This window comes from Lissotriton helveticus, chromosome 2_1, assembly GCF_964261635.1.
Source record: "Lissotriton helveticus chromosome 2_1, aLisHel1.1, whole genome shotgun sequence".
Classification (NCBI taxonomy): Eukaryota; Metazoa; Chordata; class Amphibia; order Caudata; family Salamandridae; genus Lissotriton; species Lissotriton helveticus.
In genome coordinates this window covers 1,372,479,888-1,372,505,350 of record NC_136059.1, presented here as the reverse complement: position 1 = coordinate 1,372,505,350, position 25,463 = coordinate 1,372,479,888, and the positions used below count along the sequence as shown (strand labels likewise).

Sequence of the window (25,463 nt, the reverse complement as noted above, 5' to 3'; positions counted from 1 at the left end):
TGAGTGGGCGCAAATGGAGTCTGAGAAGCACTGGCTCCACATGGACCGCAGCGTAGCAGGCTGGACAATCTGGGACTTGATCTGGCGCGACAGAAAGGACAGACCCCGTAATGCGTACATCAGCACTCCGACACGTACCACCCTCAAAGTGTGGGACTCTGTAGCAGGGAGGGAGGGCTGGACATCTTTCCCGTCACCACTCACTCCAATTCACTTCACTTCTTCCTTTCCCCCAGCGCTCCGGGAAGGGCCGTTTGATGCCTGGAGGGCAGGTGGCTGTCTCGCACTTACACACCTATTCCACAACTATGACCCCCTTACATTTGAGAATTGCAAAAGGGACTACAGGGTGGGGGATCAGGAGCACTACCACCACGCGCAGCTGCTTCACTGGGCTTTGGGTCCACAGATTAGGGAGGGTGCCACCAGACCCCTTACCGGGTTCGAACTGTTCCTCCTCAAAGCTAAATCCATGAAGGGAGCTATCTCTGCGCTGTATAAGTTCCTGCTCTCCACGGAGACCGCCCCGCGGCCGCGCTATATGTCTTGGTGGGAGGGGATGGCTATGCGAGACCTTAGGGAGGAAGAGTGGAACCGCCTGTGGGCTGATATCTTCCGGTTCAACCAATCCACAGCGCTGAGAGAGGCACATTTGAAAGTAATGGCGGACTGGTACCTATACCCATCTAAACTCGCGAAAATCTTTCCTGGTACATCAGATAGGTGTTGGAGGGGGTGTGGCCTATTGGGAGATTTCCAACACATATGGTGGGATTGCCCCGCCATTAGGCCGTTCTGGGAAGAGATCCTGGCTCAGATAAAATCCATCTTAGGATACCCGGTCCCGACTACGATGGCAGAAGCTCTGCTTGGCATTAGGGACCCCTTGCTAGAACACCAAACCAGGGCCGATAAAAGAATCATGTGGCTGTGTCTGGGGGGCTGCCAAATTGGCTGTGGCGAATGCATGGAAGAAGAGAGGCGCCTGCGATGTCCCTATGGCACTCCCGCCTATGGCAACTGCTCAGCTTAGAGCGCATGTCCGACATCTCCCGAGAAGACTTTAAGAACTTTGAGTACCGCTGGGGACCGCTGGTTTCATTCCTCTCGAAAGGCCTACCATCTGCGGTATGCCCCTCCACGCTCAGGGCCATGCATCTGTTCCAGATTTAAGGGCCTCATACGGTTGACACACTAATGTATGGCAACTCCACCACTGGGAGGGGGGTGGGAGAGGGAGTTTGGGGGGGGGGGAGGGAAAATTGAGGGTTCCGAATTTGTTACTATTTGATTCGAGGTAAAATGTCCACTGTTAGGTTTCCTTGAGCTCTGGGGAATCAATACTAGCTAAACGAGCTCGCTGGCAACTGGGTGGGCTTGAGAGCTGGGAGAGCGCACTGTGTTTACGCATTCTTGTGAGGCACCACTGCTCTCGGTGACTATCCCTTCTGGGTCTAACTGGGACTCAATCCTGTCCGCCTAAACGCAGAACATTATGAACTTATGGCGGACAGTCCAGAGATGATTCAGGTCCTTGGGAAGCATCGACCCTTCCGCTTGCCTATGTTGTATGTGATGAGCTCAATATTTCAAAGGGCCCCTGCGTGGGCTTGTTGGCGGATTGTGCCTTGAATCTTTTGATGTGGAAAACAATAAAATTTTGTTTGAAATGAAAAAAAGCAGAGTGGGCGGTCCAGACGAGGGACGGGCACAGAAAAGTGTTGATTGGGAATAGAAAGAAGAAATAGTACTTCAGTCACAGCACGAGCATCGGACCGGTACTAATTAAGTTCAGTCTATAAATCTGTGCTTTGGTCAATGCTCCAAAGAAAGGAACAAAAATTATGGTTGACCTGCGCTGTTCAATTTTGGGGCAGCAAAAAAGAGTGACACTGAAGCTAGCTAATAGTAAGCAGTGAGCAGTCTCTAAGCCCTTTATTGTAATTAGTGGCATCACGCAAGCGTGAGCGCATGCAGGCTTTACCTAAAAGGAAATGTTGGTGGGAAACCCGTTAATGAGAAAAGCACAAACCACGTTAGCGACAGATACATTTTGATGAAGTGGTTGGAACTGCAAGCCCTCACCACCGAAGACCTGATCACCTATCTCATTGATCTTCAGGACTGGATCACAAATATATTTACAGAAAAACTCAATTGCATGAAGGACGAATTTGTAAGTTCTTTCTAAAAGGTGTCCAGCGAGTTCCAATAAATATACACCTTCATCAGCGCCCACGAAGACTGTATCACAGACCTGGAGAGTGAAATGGAAAATACTAAGAGGGAGTTGCTGATAATGAAGTCTCACCTTCAGATGCCATGTGACAAGTGTGAGAGTTTGGAAGATCATTTTATATGGGGCAGTGTATGCCTGGAAAAGTGAATGAAGTGTTGAGAGAGGCAAACCCGGTGTTGTTTGTCTTAAGCCTCTTCTGTACTGTTTTCAAGGCTGATCATTTCCTTAGTGAGATTATGAGAGTTCAGAAGGTAGATAAACAAACATCCGGAAGACCCTCTATAAAAAAAACTAAAAAAAAAAAAAAACCTTGCAAATTCACTGAAAAAACCATAAGTTTCAGGCCTTGTATAGTTAGGAATTAGCATTTAAAAAACCTTTGAAATTCACTCAAAAACTATAAGTTTTAGGGGTGTTATAGTTAGCTGGACATTTCACTCATATAAAACCATTGAAATTGCTCCTGTATAGTTAGTTGTACTAACTATATTTCGCGCACCCGCAATCCACTGCTGATGATGCCACATATTACATCATTCATGACATGGTCAGTGACATCACTGATGACATCTCAAATGACATCACTGATGACATCATCCACATGACAATCACATACACCTTTTCATACACTAGTAAAATCTTTCATCACTCTTTGTAAAATACAGAGTATCATATTTGAATCCATTGTTACAGCAATACAAGTATCTAAAAACCCACTCAGTGATTCATAGATGTATACACACATCTAATCACTTACCTGTAGATTCACTCATACATGCTGTCAATGAACAATAGAACACTATCAAAAATACTTATACACCTAAATCGACATTACACACCAGCACACATCCTATTCACATATGAAGTCATCCTACTCACTTATGCAAACAATGGATCATACTTACATATTTACTTAGCTACACACTTATAAAAACACAACTTCATCTATTCATTTAGATAGTAAGTCATACTAAGTGAATTATAAAATCATTATTACAAGTATAAAGTTATCCATACAGTCACTCATACAATCATTGAGTCTTATGTATACTTATTTATATACAACAACTGACACATACACTGCCTTTTATTTTTTTAGTTTGTTGGACATGTACCATTGAGAAATATATTTGCTCATCACCACACCCATAAAGATATTCACTCACCCAAACAACTTTTAGAACATGTAGTTTTAACTTCATATATCTAGTGAATCAACCATTCACACATCTTTGGGCAGTCACACCCCCCCACCGAACCACACACACATTCACTCTCCCATACAAATACTCAGTTAACTAATCAATAACTAATATAGACTTTCACATAGTTAGTAACCACCTGGAGAACCAGTTTACACAACGACTGACAAAGTGATACAGATATTCAAACAGTTTAGTCACTATCCACTATATTTAGTGAGACACTATAAATTGGTCAAGTAAACAGTCAATTACACTGCTACTAAATCCTCCATCCAAATATTTATTTTTATATATCCACTCATTCTTCAATGCAAATTGCTATATATATATAATGCATATTTAAATAACGAAGCAAACCACAATTACTGGATGATGTCATCAGTGATGTCATTTGAGATGTCAGTGATGTCACTGACCATGTCATGAATGATGTAATATGTGACATCATCAGCAGTGGATTGCGGGTGCGCGAAATATAGTTAGTACAACTATATAGGAGCAATTTCAATGGTTTTGTATGAGTGAAATGTCAAGCTAACTATAACACCCCTAAAACTTATCGTTTTTTGAGTGAATTTTAAAGGTTTTTTAAATGCTAATTCCTAACTATATAAGGCCTGAAACCTATGGTTTTTTCAGTGAATATATATATATATATATATATATATATGGAGATACATATATGTGGGGCACATATATGATTGTGTTTCCGGGGTCCCGCGCATGGGCGGGAATATTCTAGTGCTTATGACTAAAATATTCTAGTGCTTATGACTAAAGGTGAGGATCCCCTGGAAGAGAATAATTTGTTACTAACATTTCTTTCAGGGCATGTCTCATTCTATGAAAGTGGAATCTTATAAGCATTGTGTCTTCTTGCCCTTCTGTCTCTACATCAGCCCACTCTTTCGCTCTGCCCTCCATAAACAAATCCCAGATTGTCTTAATGTTTATAGATTTTAAAGCACTTATTGCTCCCTTGTTTCTACAAATCGGTAGCCAGAAACACCATACTATTGGAGTAAATGGAGAATATAGTATGACCCATGCCTGCAGTTTGAGTAAGTGGTCCCAGGCGTGTGTGGTAGCATTCACTGAGTCTTAGGCTCCAGTTCTTATTATGGGGGATTGAAACATCAGTACGGGTAGTGGAGAGGGAGACGCCACCATTTTCTCAATCTGAAAAATGGGGGAAGCCCAGGGATATTGTGTACCCAGCGGTGTGCGTGCGAGCTTTGCACCGTCCTGTAATACAAATACAGGTCTGGGGCACTTAGAACCCCCATGACGTATGGGAGAGTTAAGATATCCCACCTAACTCTTGCGTGCTTCCCGGCCCATGCTAACTTAACCAGCATTAATTTGACTGTTTAACCCCTTCCATGCTCATGACGGAACGGTTCCGTCATGAGCGTCGGTTGGCCTGTGCTCATGACGGAACCGTTCCGTCATGAGCCCGTTGGCTCATTAGAACGCTCAACACAGCACGAAAATTCGCGCCGCGCTGAAGCGGTTAAAAAAAAATGTCCCGGAAGCACCATCGGGATATTTATAAATAGAAATAAGAACCTAGGCAGTATTACCATCTTCATGAGGGACACCCACCCCATCAGAGATAGGGGCAGATGAATCCATCGTTCAATATCTTGCTCTAATTTGCGGACAGCTCTCCCAAAAGTCTCTTTAAAGACCACTTCTGAATTAGTATGTACCTTTACACCCAAACATCTTACCGGCTCAGTTGTCCACTGTAGCTGGTATTCGGGTTCAAAAGGCTCTGCCGCTGGGGTCACTGGGAATATGATTGACTTGGACCAATTGACCTTGAGCCCAGACAACTCCCCAAATTGCACTACCACAGAGTACTGAAGACAAATTGTTCTCTGGGTAACTTATACACAGGAGTGTGCCTTCAGCATAAGAGGATTTGATCAAATATGCCCTGGGAAGCGTATTCCCCTATGGCTATGATATTCTCGGAGAGCACAGGCCTGGGGCTCGGCAACCAATGCATATAGCAGTGGCGATAGAGGGCCCCCTTGGCATGTGCCTCTAGATATCTTAATTGGGGAAGTGACTGTCTCCTATTCGGATTCTGGCTGTAGGTGAGTTATTCATGACTCCTATCATTTGTAAAAACATATCACCCAGCCCCATTCTTGTCAACACTTGCCTCATGAATGCCCTTTCCCCAGAATAAAAGTCTTTTTCCATATCCAAAAACACAGTGGTAGCTTTTGTCTCTGGTCTGGTGTGTTGCATAGCCCCAAACACCGTTCTTAGGTTGTATGTCGGGTTATGCCCTGGGACGAATCCAGCCTGCTCTGGCCCACGAGCAGTGGCACCAATGGGGCCAGGAGGTTAGCCAGAATTCTGGCATATATCGCTGTATCTATATTTAGGAGCGAGAGCCTATACGATAAGCAGTCGCTAGGGGGCTTCTCAGGCTTCAGAATTGTTACTATTAAGGCTTCCCTCATGGAGGGGGTCATCTGTCCGTCCTCGCACATTTCTTCAAATAGCATTATTAAATGTGGTATAAGTTGTTCTTTAAACTATTTGTAAAAAGAAACAGTCAGTCCGTCTATTCCTGGGGCTTTTCCCTCTCTCATCGTTGTTAACAGCTCTTATTTCGTTAGCGTCTAGCGACCTCATTAGGTATTCTCTGTGTTCGTCAGTCAGCCATGAAAGTTTAATATACTCTAGATAGTCTTGGATTTCCTTGTCTCCTGCTGTCACCTTAGTGCTGTATAATGCAGAATAATCCTGATTAAATCTATTGGCTACATCAGCCGAATCTTTCAGAATTTCTCCTCCCTCTGCCTGTATTTCTGCCACTCCAGTTATCTCATGCCTATTTCTCAATATAGAGGTTAGAACCGCACCCGGCCTTTCTCCCTCCCTATAATAGTTTTTTATTTATCCTCAGACGATAACCTTCACCCTCCTTCAGAACCAAAAAGAGGATGCTGTGAAAATCTTAGGAATGAAGTGACATTTTCTGCCCGACACCTGTGTAAAGCAATTTTTGAGTTTCCTCTGCAATCAAATCTCTTTCTAGAACCCTGAATACCATTGGCTGGGTAGGCCTTAGCTGAAGAGGATGGAAATTAAACTCTAGTTTGTTCCCTTGTACCGTGTGCAAATCCATTGGTCTGGTGTAATTAGCCTCCTGCCTACTAACCTTTTCGATGAAGAGGTTTAAATGTATCCATGTACCAGAATACATCAGGATAGCCCACTCCCACGTCAAAACCTTCCTCAAAATGGACTTGTTTGCAGAAAGAATGGTGTGCATCCCGCTCTGTCGCAGACTCTAGCGGAAAGCCCACCTCTTGTAGTGGTATCACTGGGCATGATTTATAGGAAGGCCACACAATTAAAATAATTTAATAAATTATATTTAAACTTCTTAAGTGGACTGTTAATTATACATTATTATGGGGGCGTGGCCAGCAACATGGCCGGATTAGCTGTGCCTCTAGTGAGCTCCGCCGAGCTTGTACCAATCCGTCTTTAAAACACGTTCACGGACCCCATATAGATGATCTGGGACATGCTGTAGGTCCCGAACGGCTGGGGGAAACATCGATAACCTGCTCGCCGCAGAGGAGTGAGGGACAACGGAGCGCTGCCCTAGATAGCGGTGACCGCGGCCTGGCTGCCAAGATTTCGGCGCCCTGAGACCCAGAGCGAGGGGACCCGCCTGCGGGATCGGGACACCGACGGGATCGCCTGGGGGTCTCTGAGGCCTGCCGGAGTCTGGAGCGGACGGCCAATCCTCTCCCCCCCTCCCCTGAACACCCTCCCTGGTCCTGGGCTCGCCGGGCGGGGCCCTCCTGGGACAGCAAACAACTACAGAGAGCCGGGACAGAAGCGCTCGGGCCGGCGAGGGTACACGGATCCGGGGCCCGTCTGACCGCCCTGATACACTCTGCAGGAGCCGGACGACCGGAGTGGCGGGAACTGCTGCGACGAGCCCTTGTGCAAAGTCCCTACCGCCTTGGCATTGCGGGGAGGCCCCCGTGCCGGGAAGCCTGATCGTGGGAAACCTGACTGGCAGCAAGAATCTGGGGAGATTGCCCCAGTGAGGGGCTGGGGCTGGAAAGCACATCGCCGGACCGCGGCTGATAAACCTGCGCCTCTTCCCCCCCCCACCCCTACACGGCACCCTGGTAATACAGGGGGGGGTGACTGCTGACACCAGGCACACCAGGGACACGCCAGCAGCATCTTTAGGCGCCGCACGGGGCATTGGCCGCCACGGGGAGATAGCGAAGCCATATGGGGAGGCCAGACGCGTCTGCCTCGCTCCTCCCCCGCTGACAGGAGGGACGCAAGGACAGGACCCCTTGTCTAGGCGGGGATAGACCAGACGGGCGCGCGTCGACCTGCTGCTGCGGCCGGCCCCTCTGGACGCGAGGGCCTGGTGGTGGGTCGCCCCAGCTGAGCCTACTGGCACACCGGAATCAAACAGCAGCCAGGTGGACACGACACGGGGAAAAGGGAAGTGGCCGCTCGGGCCCCGAAGCAGGGCACCCTGGACCGATATGCGACGGCCCCTCCTGCCACGGAGTCAGCAGTCCCAGGGCCGCGTTCGGACACGGAGCTCCTGATGGACGCCATTCAGGCATCGCGAGACGACATAAAAGCGTCCAGGGCTGCCCTGGAAGTCAAGATTGGCGAAGTAGGATCGGAAGTTACACTGCTGCGGCAGGACTTCCGCAATTTGACGGAGAGGGTGACCACGGCTGAGACCAGGCTGGGGGAAGCAGAGGATACTCTCACCACGCTAAGAAAAGACATGGCGGATCTTCAGGCGTCGCATAAACAACTCCAATGGAAGGTAGACAAAGCAGAAAATAGAGCGCGCTGCAACAACCTGCGTTTTGTGGGCTTTAGGGAAGGACTTGAGGAGACCAACGTGGCGGCTTTCCTCCATACTTGGCTGCAAAGGACCTTCCCGACGGCACGCTTCTCCAACTGCTTTATAGTAGAGAGGGCACACAGGGCGCTGCTGGCCAAACCTCCGGAGGGAGCGCGACCCCGACCGATAATTGCCCGTTTTTTGAACTTTGCAGATCGTGACCTAATTCTGTGGGAAGTGAGGAAAATGGGCGAAATACGCTTTGAGAATGCGGTAATCATGATCTTCCCGGACTACAGCCAAGAAGTCCAGAAACAGAGACGATCCTTTGACTCAGTGAAGGCAAAGCTGTGGGACTTAAAAATAAAATATATGCTGCTCTTCCCTGCAAAGTTAAAGGTCATATACAAGGACAAAACACAATTTTTCACGCACCCCGACGATGCATGGCAGTGGTTGGAGGAGAGGCCTCCACAACGCGCACATGGGGAGGGAGCGACGAGAGGCGCGGGACAGGCCGCGGCCCATGGAGACCTCCTGGGGATTCCCGAAGTCTCAGAGAGCTAAAGGCTCGGGGGCACGCAAGAGGCTGACGGCTACCCCATATCCACAATCGACTCAGAACGCCAGCCAACGACGTCGGTCGGCCTCGCCGGAGAACCAGGGTAATGCGGGGTCCAGGTTTCACTGCCTGGAGAGGACCACACACTCGGAAGAAGAGGAAGAAAGGATCGGTAATGAATCTGAGGAAGAGTACAACGAAACACAGTCTTTGCACCCACTGGTGGGAGTGATCCGAGAAATGGAACAAGACGCTCCCGGAGAGAACACAACCTCACAAGACGCGGTCCAGGACTCACATTCGTGATTAAGGGACATGGTGGACGAGAAGTTTCCGGCTCGGCTGGAGTGCACGCAAGTTGATACGCCCCTTACAAACTTTCATATTTCACATAGTTTGTTGTGTTTTGTTTTCCTATAGGTAACTCTGGCAGAAGGGAGTTTTGTCTGCGCTTGGACTACTGTCCGAGAGCTGGGGTGCTAGGGGATCTGTAGGGGGGGGCGATAGACCATCTCTGCCTAATAGTCCCTGACGATGGTGGAACCAAAGACGGGGCTGGAGGGAACGGGAGGTGGGGTGGGGGGAGGCGAGGGGGTTTTCCACAGTTTCATGGTTGGGGGTTCACGGGGGACTTTGAGGGGGGATGGGAGGGGGGAGTTGAAGGGAGGGAGATTGGTTAAGCATGGCATGATGAGCATACACACACACACAACCGGACAGCCCTACGTGCAGGACAATGGCCGCGATTATCCCATAATGCATGCCACAAGAAGAGATAGCCTAACGAAGGTCACTGAATCTTTAGAGGAGCTCCAGGTACTCACTTGGAATGTTAATGGCCTGGGCTGTAAGGTCAAGCGAGGATTGGTGAATAACTATGTAAAGAGAACTGGTGCAGAGGTTATATTGTTACAGGAAACACATCTAAAGGGTACAAACTGCGCCTTTTTGGCAAGATGGCGATACAGAGTACTAGCACATGCAGGATTCACATCTGGCTCAAAGGGGGTTGCAGTCCTGATTAAAAAATCTCCCCCTATGCATGTAGCACAGACCTGGATAGACCCGCAGGGGACATACGTGGGGGTAAGAGGACGCTGGAAGAGGAAGGAATACACGTTCATATCGGCATACGCCCCGCCCAAATTACAGGCAGCCACGCTTAGGTGGGTTACGGACATACTCCTCAACACATCTGACACAATCCAAGTCCTGGGAGGGGACTTTAATGACGTAATGGACGTGGGGACGGACAGGAGACAGGGATAGGCCAACTGATCCGACTTTACTAGCCGCCACTATGGGAACAGTAGGCTTGGTGGATACCTGGAGGTGGCTACACCCAGGAAGTAGGGAATACTCCTTCTCGGGGGCACATAAAGTGTACTCCCGCCTTGACTATATCTTCATGGCTAGGCAGGCATTGTGCATCACGGACGTGGCGGAATACCGGGCTGGAGGTATCTCAGACCACTCACCGTTGTTGCTCCGGGTGGGAGGAAAGAAAGTAAATCGACCTAAGGTATTGCGATTGACGGCCTGGGACCTCCAAAATGCAGACATACTAAAAGGCCTACGGGCCGACCTGAAGGTTTGCATAGCAGAAAATGAGGGAACGGTGGCCTCCAGAGTGACGTTATGGGAAGCACTAAAAGTGGTAATGCGAGATAGGGCGCACAATTGGCTGGCGGAAGATAAGAAAAAAGCACAGGCAGAGGTACTGGACTTAGATGCCCGGATTCTGGCCCTAGAGCAAGAGCACTTGACCACTAGGGATCCTGGAATTCGTCGTCAACTGTCGGACGTGCGGGTCCAATATAAACACTTAGTAACAAGTGAGGCAAAGGCACAGGCCTTGGCGACCCTGCATCCACTATACAATGTGGGGGACAAGTCCGGGAGGCTTCTGGCATGGCTGAGCAAGAAAGAGAGATGCGCGGTGGGTGGACAGGGTGAAAGATGGTGGGGGAAACTGGGCCCAAACAGATGATCAGATAGCCAACGCTTTTGCAGACTACTATGGGGCCTTTTATGAGGCAAGGGCACTGGGGACGACGGAAGATGCCCTACAATACATGGCGCATATAGATCTCCCGGCACTAGAAGACACAGATAGACGGGATTTGGAGGCAGACATAACAGCGGAGAGAATCAGAGTGGCTCTGGCTAAACTAAGGACGGGCAAGGCGGCTGGCCCTAATGGCTTCCCGGCGGAATTCTTTAAGAAAATGGCAGACCTTTTGACCCGCCATCTATTGGGCCTGTTCATGGATGCCGAGGTGGAGGGAACGCACCCGTTAGACCGCCGTCAGGCTACGATCATCCTGGTCTTTAAAGAAGGCAAGCCGCCAGATGAATGCTCATCCTATTGCCCCATTTCCCTCCTCAATGTGGAGGCAAAACTCTATGCAACAATATTGGCCCTCCGCCTCGACGGGTAATCACAGGACTGGTCCATTTAGACCAGACGGGATTCCTCCCTGAGAGGGCGACTAGATATAATTTGAGGAGAACCCATAATTGGCTAATGGAAGTCTGTAACAGAGAGGATCCACACTGGTTTCTCTCTCTAGATGCCGAGAAGGCGTTTGACGCGGTACACTGGCCCTTTTTGGAGGGAGTGCTAGACCGCTTCGGTTTTGGACCCAAATTTAGAAAGATGGTAGAGTAGGCCTCTTATATACCGATCCCAGGGCGAGAGTCCGGGTTAATGGCAAGTTGTCAAGGAAATTTCCTATACGACGCGGCACCAGACAGGGTTGCCCCCTGTCCCCGCTGCTGTTCCCCCTCTCCGTAGAGGTCATGGCATGTGCAATCCGGCAGAACGAGAGCATTAGTGGCTTCAGCGTGAGATTGTCAGACACGTCTACAGAGAAGCTTTCCCTGTATGCGGACGACGTTCTGCTGTATGTTACGAAACCGGAGACTACAATACCGGCGCTGTTCTCAGAGCTAGAGCGATATGGGTTACATACGGGCTACCAGATCAACTGGCATAAGTCCATCTTGTATGATCCCCGTCGACGGGAGGGGAGGTCCGTGCTTCCAGAACGTCTGGTAAGGACGACGGAGGGGTTTACCTATCTCGGGATATTCATTACGATTGATAGGGAGCTATCCATTGAAAGGAATATTCGCCGCATCTTGCACAACTTTACCGCAGATGCAACACGATGGAAACTGCTTCCACTGACGCTCCTCGGTCGGGCGGCAATGTTCAAAATGATTACGCTGCCCAGGTTTCTGTATGCGTTCCAGAATGAATACTTTCCCTTACGAGGCGGGGTGTTCAGGGCTATCCCAGCGGAACTTCGAACCTTTCTCTGGATGGTGAAGCAGCCTAGAGTGGCGCTCTCGACGTTGCAAAGACACCAATATAATGGGGGGATTTCTCTGCCCGACTTGGAGGCCTATTACTGGGCAGAGCACTTGATAGCTATTAATGAATGGCTGCACGCCCCGGCCACCCATCCCACCTTTGCATTAGAAAGACACACTTTGGATACACACACATACTTGCATTATTTATACGGAGGCAAGGGTAGTGTTAGACTACTGCCAGCAACGAGGCTTACTGTAGAGATTTGGGTGAGGGCGACGAGAGCGATAGGATGGGAACGCAAACTAACAAAACAAACCCCATTATGGAAATGCGTCTGGCTACAGGAACTTAATAAGTTGAAGGGATTTCGAGGTTGGGATGATATAGGCCTGTCGACCCTAGGAGACGTAATGAAAAATGGAACACTACAGTCGTTTCCCGCGCTACATAAGGAATATGGACTACATCACACACAATATTTCAAATACATGCAATTCCGACACGCGTGGAGGGCTGAGGGGGCATTGACAGAGGGACTCCCAGAATATGCTCCTCTGGAGGGTCGCCTCCTGCAGGAAAGAATAGACGCCAAGGCAGTGTCGCTTACTTACAAAACGATAATGAACAATAGGCCAGATAGACTGGGTAACCTAAGGACTACATGGGAGCAAGACGTGGGTGAAATGGACGTAGTGGACTGGGGCACGGTCCTCATGCATCCCAGGGAGGGAGCGATTAAATCACGCTTATGTTTGATACAATTTAATGTCCTTCATAGGACCTACTTTGATAGAGCACGCCTATACAAGATTGGGAGAATAACAGACCCAGGCTGTCTAAGGTGCGGTACTGCTATAGGGGATTTCTACCATACTCTCTGGACATGCCCGAATATCCAACTCTTCTGGGGGCGGTCCTGACAGAGCTGGGAGAGGTGCTAGAGACCACCATACCCTTAGATCCCAAACTGACTCTTCTAGGAATGACAAATGATGTGGATCTGGCTAGACCTCTGCTAATCTTCCTGGTGCTGGCCTTAGTGGTGGCCAAAAGAGATGTGGCCCGGAATTGGGGGGCTCCAGACACACCACAAATAGCAGAGTGGAGGAGGGGAATGGACCTTTACATGGCGGCAGAGAGAGTTACATACAAGGCCATGGGGTGCCCCAAGAAATTTGGCAGGGTATGGGGCACATGGAGGCGCTATCATGGGCTGGATGGAGGATTGTGAATTACAAGGGGGCAGGAACCCATACGCTTCTATGGAGCAGACCGGGAGGAGGGGATGGTGGCTGACCTGTAGATGGATTTGGGCTGAAGACTTAACTGATCCATTGGACTCTGTGAACTATATTTCTGATCTAACAAATTGAAAAATGGATACGGGGGTGAGGAGAGGGATGTGTGGCTCGACATTGACATGCTTGATGTTTGTTATCATGATGCAAAATGTTAATAAAAATGTTTAAAAAAATAAATAATTTCAGCAAGGTAGGTTCTGTCTTCATTGCCACCAATTATGACACACAAGCATATGTGGTTTACTGACCATCCAAAAATTGTTTTGGTGCCTCACCAAGGATTGCAATGCAACATTCAAAAGACACAATACAATAAAATGCATTTAGAGTGGTGTGGCTCACTGGTTAGAGGCGGCAGACCCGGAAGCAGAGGACAGCCTGGGACCAGGGTTCTATCCCCGACGCGGCAGGGTCGTGGACCAGGGTCAGCGGACTCGATAATTCTCGCCTCGGTGGCTACTCTAACCAGGGATCACACTCGGCAACTCTGGGCATTAGCTTGCCTCATCTCCACAACGGCCCCACACATACGCCGGGGATGCCTGGTTTCACTTTGGAGATACCCAGTAGGGACCATCTCACAGGGAAAGCCAGGACGGGTTCCCCAGCGGTCTACAGCGCAGAGATACTCCTTCGGGAGTCGATTCTAGCGCTTTAGAAACCCACAATTAATTAATTACAGTCTGAAAAAAAGCAAGAAAAATTATACATTATTATGGTCTGTAGAAAAGGAAAGTACTTCGGAGTGCCTGTTCGCCTCTTCACTCCCCTGTCTTCTGCAGTCTCTTTGTTAGACATTTATGCTCTTTTTCTCCCGGTATCTTTCTAAAACCCCTAATCTGCAGATCTCAGACTTCATCTCTTTCCTCTTTGGCACTCTCTTTTCACTTTGTCCTGCACGTACTTCCACGCATCTCCTTCAGTCCACCAATACCCCCACACACAATGCCCCACTTCACTGTACGCACTTGTTTTTCTTTCACTTTCACCCTACACATATTTTGACTGATGTATACCTTCTTCACACACTTTCGCATATAATCACAATTACAATTGGCACATCTGGCCATTGCACTCTTTTTTTGCATAGAGGCCAATGATTGGAAAAGCAAGTATTTTGAGCCCCTCCATTACCAACTAACAGTAATTGTGAGAATTTCGCACTGTGTTCAGCCAGAACTCCAGAGCTCTCAATTGTGGCCCACCCACAAGTTTCACTACACACTGTACATTAATGTGGCACTGCTGCTGACTCCAGCATCAAGCTTATAGTTGTATCTCGGTAAGACTATGTAACACATTTTTGTTTCTTGTGTGGCATGTACATCTGTAAATTTAGTGTCGGTTTTCTAACCAGCTAAGTTGTGTGGTTTTATGGAGAATGCACCTTGGCACAAGTCATTTAATCTTGCATGTGGAACCTGGATATAAATTGTACACTGAAAGTGATATTCAAGTCATGATTTCTATGTTGTGAGAGTTATAAGCACTGTATGAGGCATTTTCACTCTACACGGCACGTCATTCTAGTATTGCATTACGTGCCACATGCGTTCTTAAGCATGCACGTTGAGGCAGGTTCGAAGAAAGGCTTTATTTCCTGCCCGTATTTGGACTTGGCAGTCTTTAATAACGGATAAATGAGGACAAGCTGTCAGCTGCACCGCTGTAAGGTTTTTCTGGCACTAAGACATGTTTGTGGTGGCATGATAATTTCAGACTGTGGCATGATAATTCCAGCCTAAGTGTGTGTTTTCTGACCAGCTGGGTCGGTTGGTTTTATTAAGTTTGCATGCAAGTCTCTTTCATTAACAAGGAATTAACTGTTGCCAATGATTTTAAAGAGCAGTCCAGCAAATTTAATGTATGCACTGCAATAGGCATTTTTACATAAAGAAAAAGCTAACAGTAAACCCTGTTGTGATCTGACATGATAGACAGTGAGTTTCTATAAGGGATATTACAGACCGATAACTGTTTGAACCTATTTTTTTTAACACCCTAAGACACTGATCTGTGGCTTAGCTCCTACTTGTGTTTTTTCATCACCGAAAAGGCAAAATAATCCACACGTATCTACGCCACACAATTCAACTTCACACATTTCCAATCCACGTTACATAATTTGACAGCAAACCACATAATTCTGCTCAACACAATTACACAATACATCACATACATCCAGTCCTCACCACAGAATTCCACATCAAGCCACATAATTTAACAGCACGCAACACAATTAAACTCCACTAAATACCACGCCAAAAAATGGGGATAGAAAGACTGCTAGGCTTGGTTCCCCACAGCCTATTGGAGTCTGTCAACCACCTCGGCTGAAGGCAACTGCTGGGATTTGGGGTAAATTTCACGTACACGACAACAGTGAGACAAGCTGCAAAGTGGCGTGGCACCGCTGTATTTCAAGAGCCGTTCTTGTGCCTTTTAAAGACACTCACCACCTCCTCTCTCATGCTGTGATCAGACACAGCCTCCAGGAACCCCCCATGACAAGGGCTGAGTAGGCAGCAAGTGTCGAGGTCAAGAGGTGACCGGTCGAACAACGGCGTCCTCTTGTAATTATTTAACTCAGCGCAGAGGTGGCAATTAACTCTTGGGGGCCAAGCGGACAGAAAATTGAGATTTAAAACATTAGTGTGTCAAAGTCATCTGAGGTACATACCTTGACACTAATGTACATGACAGAGCGAGCACTACCACTGTACGGGCCGGAGCTGAGCCACGACGGCTGCTCCCGCATAGCTACAAACTAAAGAACGATACGAATGCCAGTACTGAACTAAACTCCCCACAAACTTATAACTAGACGTTATGAATAAAAGATAAAGATCCGCTTTTAAAATTGCACCAATAAATGATTTATTCCACTTATTTACATTCAATTATTTTGCAAAGAGTAGATTTTTTGTGCATATATATTCATATGATACAAACGAACGGACTATATACATTAAATACAATTCATTCAGACCATACACCTATATTCACTCAATACATACAAGCACAACACACCTCTCCCAAATTTGTCCAAAGCAATAGTCTCACACACTCACATACCATCCATCCAACGGCCCAGTGTGGGTCAGGTTCACTGTAGCGTGACCAACACCATGGACCACAATATTCCCAATGTCAAACGAAGATACTAAATACAATGTGTTCCCCAAATCATGTAGATATGTTTTTCCATATTCACAACAATCGAATAGATCTTCAACTATTCACAATTTTAAGACAAATTATATTTGACTCTGGAAAATAACAAGGTCGACGCATTTCGAACCCAATGGATCAATTTCTTCTTGAAACCTTTTATCCAGGAGATCCCTGCACATTTGAAAGACACCACAGCTTTTCTAAACAGATTATCCTCAGTAGAGTACGATGACACTAAACAGTTGATGGTGACAATGGATGTTGTTTCTCTTTATACTCAAATTTCCCAGGAACAGGCAATAGAAACGTTAACATACTTCCTGGAGACTAGGGAACAACCGACGAGAGTACCTACCAGTTTCATTTTAGAACTGGCCAAATTCGCTTTACAAAAGTTTAGATCGGAATTCTTTTATCAGATAAAGGGAGTGGCCATGGGCTGTCCCTTTGCTTCAGAGTTGGCGGTATTATTTATGGGCCTGTACGAAGAAAAATGTGTATACAACAACAATCCTTTCATCGATTGTATCGCAAATTGGATGCGTTACATCGATGATATTTTTCTTATTTGGACAGGAACAGTTAATTGATTTTTGCAAGTGGTTGAATGCCAGAACTAGTGACATTAAGTTCAGTTTCACTTCCTCTAATAAATTGATTACCTTTTTGGATGTCCAAGTATATGCCTCAGAAGGTGGTTTAGCAACAACATTGTTCCGCAAACCAACTGACAGGAATAAAGCGCTTCACTATTCTAGCAATCACCCCAAAAGTTTGAAGCAGAATTTGCCCTTCGGGCAATTCCTTAGGATTCGACTGAATTGTTCACTTAAGGACGAATATTTCATTCATGTCAATAGACTCTTGGACCGCTTAATAGATAGAGGCTATCCAAAGAAGTTACTCAAGCATGCACTACGGAGAGCGTGGTGGGTACCTCGTGAAACTTTGTTAGAGAAGAAATCCAAACCTGATCTAAAAAGGATGGTATGTGTTACTACGATCTGTCCTAATGCCCACCAACTGAAGGAAATTATCACTCAGAATTGGCATCTGGTAAAGGATTTGGACAGCGGACTAGCTCAACCTCCTCTATTTGCTTTTAAAAAAGAAAAAAGTGTGGCAAGCCACATTGTACGGGCGGCCCTTCCTAGTGAGCAAGGAGCAACCCTACGATGCATGATAGGGTTTGCACCAGTGGCAGGACATCATAAATGTGGGACCTGCTCCTGTTGCGACCAGACGATTGAGGAATCAATTTTTGTGTTTGAGGGGATCCACTGGAAACACGAAACATTTACCAACTGCAAAACGAAGAATGTTATTTATGGAATTTTGTGCCCATGTCCGAAACTGTACATCGGAAAGACAAGTCAGGAAGTGCGACAACGAATTACACAGCACAAATCCAGGGTTAGGAGAAATGTGGCGAATGCCCCCCTGGTGAATCATTGGACATCTAAAAACCACAAAGAGGCACATTTAAAGTGGACGGTCATCTCTAAAATTGAAAAAGACCCACGTGGTGGGGATCTGGAGGCAAAGCTAAGCCAGCGTGAGGCCCTATTAATAATGAAATTTAATACAGCCATTCACGGTCTCAATGAGGTCTCTGAACTATTTACAGTAGGCCCCCCATTCTATTACACGATCATGTTTCAGTGGATTGTAAACCAGTGAACTGCGGCCCCTATAGTAGCAACTGTAGGATTTAGTGAGGGATTCATAAGTTAGAGAGCCTGAGGCTTCGAGGGAAGGTGGTTCTGTCAAGAACACCATCGCGATTACTAGTAAAAGATTAGAGGGCTCGAGCAATCGCAATTCGGCTGGATGTGTGTATCAGGAGCTTTAAATATTTGTAAATGTCCTGTAGACCAATAAAGTTTTCATGCATTGAGGGAGGTCGTTATGGCAACGGAACAAATACTACATCTTTCCTTCCCCCCGGGTAGTTACACTATTGTGCTCCTTTCGGCAACCAGAGAACCCCGTGATGGATGCGTTTCCAGAAAAATCATAATGGCTGCCATGCACCCGGCTATGTACAACACAAGTTTGTTTCTGATAGAGCGTCAATGAATTTCGAGACAGGACTAAAATGTTGGTACTAAATCGGGTAGTGAAAGCACTGAGCACCTGGAAACGGATATAGGAACTCTCGTAGTTGTGCCTGGAAAATTAGAATGCAGTCATTGTTTTTAAATGTATTTTTTTAGTATTTCAAAGACATTACAACCAAGCGCATAGTTGAATAAGACAGTGAACCATACTGGCAGAGCCAGCAGTCACCAAGATGTTGAATAGAGACGTCTCATTACAGACAACACCAAACAAAAGACTAATACAAAGGAGCATATTCTGCGTACTTAATCAAGTAAAATAGAAATAGTAAGTAGATAGCAGCAATCTCACGAAGTACAATCAATGCAATATTACTGGTATAGCGGTACATTCTTTACCCTCACAAGGAATATCTTGGGTTGTACACAATACCCGGCCAACACGCGGAAAAATCAATCAGCAATGCACGGGTGTAGGTCGTTCCTTCTGAGGTCAATGGTATGGGACTGTGGGTAACCTTTCAGTGGTTGCCAAATGTCACGGGGGGGTGATGTAGCAGTCATTTTGTTTTTAAATTATATATGTCTATTATATTTGTTTCTGAAACCGGTTCCAGAAATAACCATAAATAGAAATATTACTAGCCCGGAGCTTGCAATATGCATTTATCACACACTTTCGGCTAATTAGCCTCACACTTAAACTTATAAGCACTATGTCAGTTAGATTATATTCATAGGTTTGATGAAGAGGGTCCCCAAATTCAGTTAAATCTCCATTTTCTCACTTGTACTTACCCCCAAGGTGCAGGACATTCCTATTATTTTCAGGGATTAAAATGGAAGTCCTACCAAGTTTGGCCTTACATTCTTCGCCTACCATTAAAAAATTGTAATGTAATGGGGAGCCATGGCCAATTGGTCAAAGGAGCCGCAGGTCAAAAAAGTTTGGGAACCACTGGCGTAGGGTAAGCCCCAGCAATTAAGTGCTTGTCTGTGCCATTTTATGACGATGACAGTAGTTTTTCATCAGTTGGTCTTTTTTATTGTCTTTTTTCTCTCTTTTGTTGTGTGTGTGTATTTAGATTACTAACACAGGAATAAGTACACAAAATGGGGTTTCATTTCCTGAAGACTTAAGGTCGGCAGTTCAGCACCGGTGGTTGCTGTATAGTGTTGTTAATTTGGCAGCTTAGTTAGTCTAAATTTGTGTGTTTTTTTTTTTTTTTGTAGAGTCTTGTGGTCCCGAGGAGAACCCCAAAATCCATTGGGTTCGAAACACGTCGACATTGTTATTTCCCCGTGTCAAATATAATTTGTCTTAAAATTGTGAACAGTTGAAGATCTATTGGATTGTTGTGAATATGGAAAAACATATCTACATGATTTGGGGAACACATTGTATTTAGTATCTTCGTTTGAAATTGGGAATATTGTGGTCCATGGTGTTGGTCACGCTACAGTGAACCTGACCCACACTGGGCCGTTGGATGATTGGTATGTGAGTGTGTGAGACTATTGCTTTGGCCAAATTTGTGAGAGGTATGTTGTATTGGTATGTATTGAGTGTATATAGGTGTATGGTCTGAATGAATTGTATTTAATGTATATAGTCCGTTGGTTTGTATCATATGAATATATATGCACAAAAAATCTACTCTTTGCAAAATAATTGAATGTAAATAAGTGGAATAAATCATTTATTGGTGCAATTTAAAAAGCGGATCTTTATATTTTATTCATAAGGTCTAGTTATAAGGTTGTGGGGAGTTTAGTTCAGTACTGGCATCCGTATCGTTCTTCAGTTTACATAGACTCAGCCTTACTGAGTTCGAGTCAGGGCCCTTTGGTGTTTTCTTGATTTGACCCGCATAGCTGCAGGCACTCTCCCGCACGTGGTATGATCAAGGAGGCTCTATATATTATTGGCGGTGCACAGCACAAGCGGTGTGAGCACTAGAGCGGCAGAACTGGCGGCTGTCAAGCTGCACATAACTGTAGCCAACCCAGCCTGCCTTTAAATGTTCGGTCTCGGCTGTGCAGCCGTTGGGGAAATCACTTCAGGTCTTTTACTCATGCAATAGATGAGGAAGTCGTTAAGGTTCCTTATCCTTGCATGGAGAACAGACAGCTGAGCTTGGTGATGAAAGCAACTTGGTGATGGTGAGAGAATGCCTATTACGAATGCACTAAATTCTGGTTACAAAGTTTAGGGCTTGGAGGTAAAGTACAGGATTTTAGTTTACTGACTGCTAGTAAATTAATTTGTGGGTTGGCTGTGGCAGAATGTTGCACATGGTGAGTGACTGATACTGTATAGTGCTGGTTTTATTTGTTAGGAAGAATTACATTTTCCTGAATTGCTGAAGAGAAACCCAAAGTTTAGAGATGAAGAAACAACCTTCATTTATGTATTGAGGGGAGGGAAGGAGAATGTGCTGAAAATGAGAAAAGAAAGTGAAGGACCTCAATAATTACGAACAAAAAAACCATCGATTGTCAATGTCCAGATAGAAAAGGTCCCTAAATGTAAGAAAAAGGAACATACTGGGAGGTTATGGGCCACACTAGGGTTTGTAATAGCCAAGAGAAACATTGCTAGACAGTGGGGGGCGGACAGACCTCCTCGAGTGGGACTGTGGAAAACTGATATGGATTGGTGCATGCTCCAAGAAAAAACGGTGTACGAGGCGCGGGGGTGCCCACGGAAATGGACAGCTATATGGACCAACTGGAATGAATACAGAGGTACTATCTGTGAACCCCCCCCAGGTTTTCCCGATTGACAAATCTCTTGTGCTGTGAATGTAAAATGATGTGATGTTACCAATGACTCTGAGAGTATGCCATAGTTTCCTGCGCTTTTCTGTAATAGTCTATGCCTTGACTGTGACGACCACCACTTATTTCTTTGTTATCAATAAAAAGAATTTTAAAAAAAAAAGGAAAAAGAAAAAGGAACATACTGATGCCTTTGACATAAAGAGAACACAAATGAGGTAATGTCACTACTAGGAGGCATACAATGAGAAAAGCAGAGGACCAAAGACAGAGCTTTGAGGACTGGGACAATGACGTGGGTAAAGGTGTTGTGGAGTCCAACCTGACAGAGAAAGAGGGGTCTGGGTGATAAGAGCCGCTGCTGTGCTAGGCCACAGATGCCCAACGTATTGAGAGAGGATAGTAGAGTAGGATGATTGACAGTGTCTAAGGCAGCAACAGGTCTAGAAGCATGAGTATGGGACTGAGGCAATTCTTGTACAGTGGTGATAACGTTGTGATGTGTGCAATTCCAGTTTCTGTTGTGTGAAGAGTATGTAAAACAGGCTGATTCTCTATTAGTTTCCTATCAAAAGAAACAGGGAAGTTTGTGCCACTTCTCATTACCACAATGCAGCATACCTTTCTATTGTATTTTAGTGCGACCAAAAGGCAGGCTCTCCCTATAAAAATCAACAACTCAGCCTGCTCAATTTGACATATTTGAAGGCAGAGCCCATTATGTTTAAGCCCCCCGCAAACATCCTCCCTGTAAGGAAATGCCTCTTTTTGTATGTTTTTTGGACTGATGCTGTTGGTTTTTCAACTCAGAGTGCACTGAGGTCTGCTACCCAGAACTCAGTGCCAGTATTCTTACCTATTACAAAGTGTATGTCGAATTGCTTATTCCCAATTGGCAAGTACTGACTTACCTATAAGTCCCTAGTATATAGTACCCAGGGAATCTAGGGTATGTAAGTCAGAATGTCCATCCAGGGCTGCAGCACTGGTTGTGCCACCCGAGTGTGTCAAAGTACAAAATAGCTTTCAGCCTGCCACTGCAGACTGGAAGGGCAGTGTCAGACTGCTAGTTCGGCTTTGCCATAACCCAATGGCAAAGCCACCCCTTTCCCTAACCTTATATGTAAGCCTCACCTAAGGAAAGCCTATAGATCCCTATGGCAGGGAGCTGTATAATGTTAAGTAGGACAAAAAACGAATATGCCTTAACAGCAATACCTCTGAATTGTCATTTTGCTAGGGAAAAGTTAGTAGCCCCATTGGCTAATAAAGGATTACCGGCTGGCATCCCAGCCTGGCTAAGTTCTGAATGGGACTACCTAACTGGGTACAGTGATGTACCAAATTAATCATGGCACTAAACCCGACCTGATGGCCAGGTTGCATTTAATGTCACTTTACAAGTTAAGCAACTTTAAGAAAGTTGCTACTCTGTGCTCCAGCGTAGTAGCCTCACACAGGCCCCAGCCTGTCTGAGGCTACTACACTGGAACACCCCCCAGACAGATTTCTGTCTGCCCTGGAAGTTGTGTGAACGACTCCCAAGTTTAGGATCAAACACAGCCTGACGCAAGGTGAGGTGTTACCTCCACCTTGCAGGAAGCCACTCAGGGTGTTAGCATAAAAGGCGAGCTTTAAGGGGAAGCCGAATTTGATGGGCAAATGGTGATAACATTCCCAAGTGGGTGCCCATTGTAATGGCAGACAAGCTGGAGACTTGGACAGAGATGGAAAACCAGTGCCCAAACCGGTTTTCCCATGGGTGTGTAGCCTCCAGGTAGCCATAACTCTAAGTTGGGCTACAAAGCTCCTTACATCCAAGGAAGGGTCCAACATCTTCACAGCGGCCAGAATGGTGTATCCTGGGATGCCCGAAGCCACGCATCCCTGGAAAGCCATCAGCCAAAGGGATGGGACCTGGTAGCCCATTGGCTAGTTACGGCATGATCCCCTCAGGGCACTTTAGCGGTTTAAAAAGGACACCCTTGGAACCCTGGCTCTCAGATCACGCTGGATTTGGAAGGTGGTCCGAAAAAAGAGTGCCATTTTGCCCTTGAAATACCACAAAGGAGGATCTGCACTGTCTGCTTAAATGCACCTGCTGCACTTTGGGCTAATGAAGTTGGACTGGCTGGATGGCTCCTAGCTCAGGGAAAAATAGATCCCCAGGTCAGACCAAAGCAGTGACTCACAGAATCAGTCTGCTGATCTTCTGGAACCAGCTCCAGGGACAAAAAAGCTGAAGAAGCACAAACCGGCAAACCACCAGAGAAGATTCACTGGTAGCTGCCGCTGAGAATCTCGAGAGACTATCTTCGACAGCCAAAAGTTGCACCTGAGTCAACTGGACCCAGCAGTGCCGTCAAAGTCCGGATTGGTCACTCCAGAGGGACTCTAGCCCCCACTAAAGGATTTTGCACCCACCATTGTATCCGGAGACCAAAAGCCTAGTTGCTGCTCACTTTCGACTCCCGGAAAGTGGCCTTCGTGAGACCCTGACCTTTGTGGGCAAACTTGGTCCACATCCCCTGTGGACAGCAGAACTGCCACGAAGGCACCCCAGCCGACCGCATCACAACTAGAGCATCCTCAAGCAATCTTTTTATTCCGCATCCCCAGCATCAAGACCATGTCATTATTGTCCTTGGGGGTAGTGCTCAGGCGCGACCTACGCAGGTAAGAGCAATGGGACGGGGGCGGGGTTGGGAATTCAGCATATGACGATGGGGGTAGCTTAAATTTTCTTTGTCGTCGTATGGCAAATTCCCCCCTCCGGCCTCCCTTGCCCCCCGCTCTTCCCTGCACGGGCTGCGCCTGGTTGTGCTGTAAAGGCTGGAACTGGACTGAAAAAAAACTCTAGAAGTCATAAAACTGTCCAAAACTACCCCATTGGCCCCCTAAACCTCCATCCTGTCAGATTTGGTCACCCAACCAATATTCACAAACTTTTGAAAAGTTAAAAAACTTTTATTTGACCACTGCTTGTTTGCAGTTGGAATTAAACGTGATAACATCTTTGAAAAATCATATTCTGTGAACACTCCAGTCAATTTTGCTCATCTTGAACTCTACAAATTCATAAAATTACACTATTTTTAAAAATTAATATTGTGTTTCTTTCGTGTTGGGTGGCTTCCTTATTTAATCGTTTGATACTGTTAAATGCTTTACACCAAGTTCTTTTGTTCCAGCTTTGTTACTCGAAAGCCATAGCTACCCAGGTTGAGCTTAAAATTGGTGAAACGATACTGACTAGACCTAATAAAGGTTTTGCAAGTGTATTCCACAATAAGGCCCCACAGCCATTTCACATAATAAACCCAGATCCTCACACTCCCCATGTTTAAGAGCAGTAGACTACCTCAGGTTTTCCAAGGAGCTGAAGACCCACCTATGCAGGCTCCATTATGACTAAATGACACCTTAATGCTTTAGACAAACATCTTCCACATTCTTTGAGAAAATGAAACCTCTAACCATGCTTCCACATACCCATGCTATTTGACCTGTACAGTGTAAAATACAGTTGATCGCAGAAAATAATGGTGATATATTTGCTTCTTATGGCAGTCCCCGTATGACTGACCAGAGCAAAACCATCCCCCACTGCTTCCATCAGCCACAAATTAAAAGGAAACACCCTCCTTCTTAATTATACAAACAACCCTCTTACCGTGCTCTGAGTCTGGCGTGAGGTATACAACGGTTTCTAAAGGAAACAAATCAAGGTAACTCTCCTCCGTCATATCCATCTGAAAAAAACAGCACAAAGCCTTTAAATAGTTCTTGCATTTACACATTTGGTTTACAGTATATACACAACATATATATCAAGGGAATGAAGACTCGTGTTTTCAGACTCGGTTATGACTAATCAACCCTTTAATCCCTATGGGCCAGATGTAGGTCGCCAATTACCGGTCGGTAACGGCCGATTTCGGCCGTTACCGAC

The 25,463-nt window shown here is 46.2% G+C and overlaps 1 protein-coding gene across 2 annotated transcripts in view; it reads right to left on the bottom strand.

The window, feature by feature from the left end:
- Nucleotides 1-25,463, bottom strand: part of TRMT10B (tRNA methyltransferase 10B) — a 235,137-nt gene that overhangs the window by 99,842 nt on the left and 109,832 nt on the right. For both annotated transcript variants that reach the window (XM_078676311.1, XM_078676312.1), the window contains one exon: nucleotides 25,185-25,263. In XM_078676311.1, coding sequence (XP_078532437.1) covers nucleotides 25,185-25,263 — 79 coding nt within the window. The remainder of the gene's footprint in view (nucleotides 1-25,184; nucleotides 25,264-25,463) is intronic.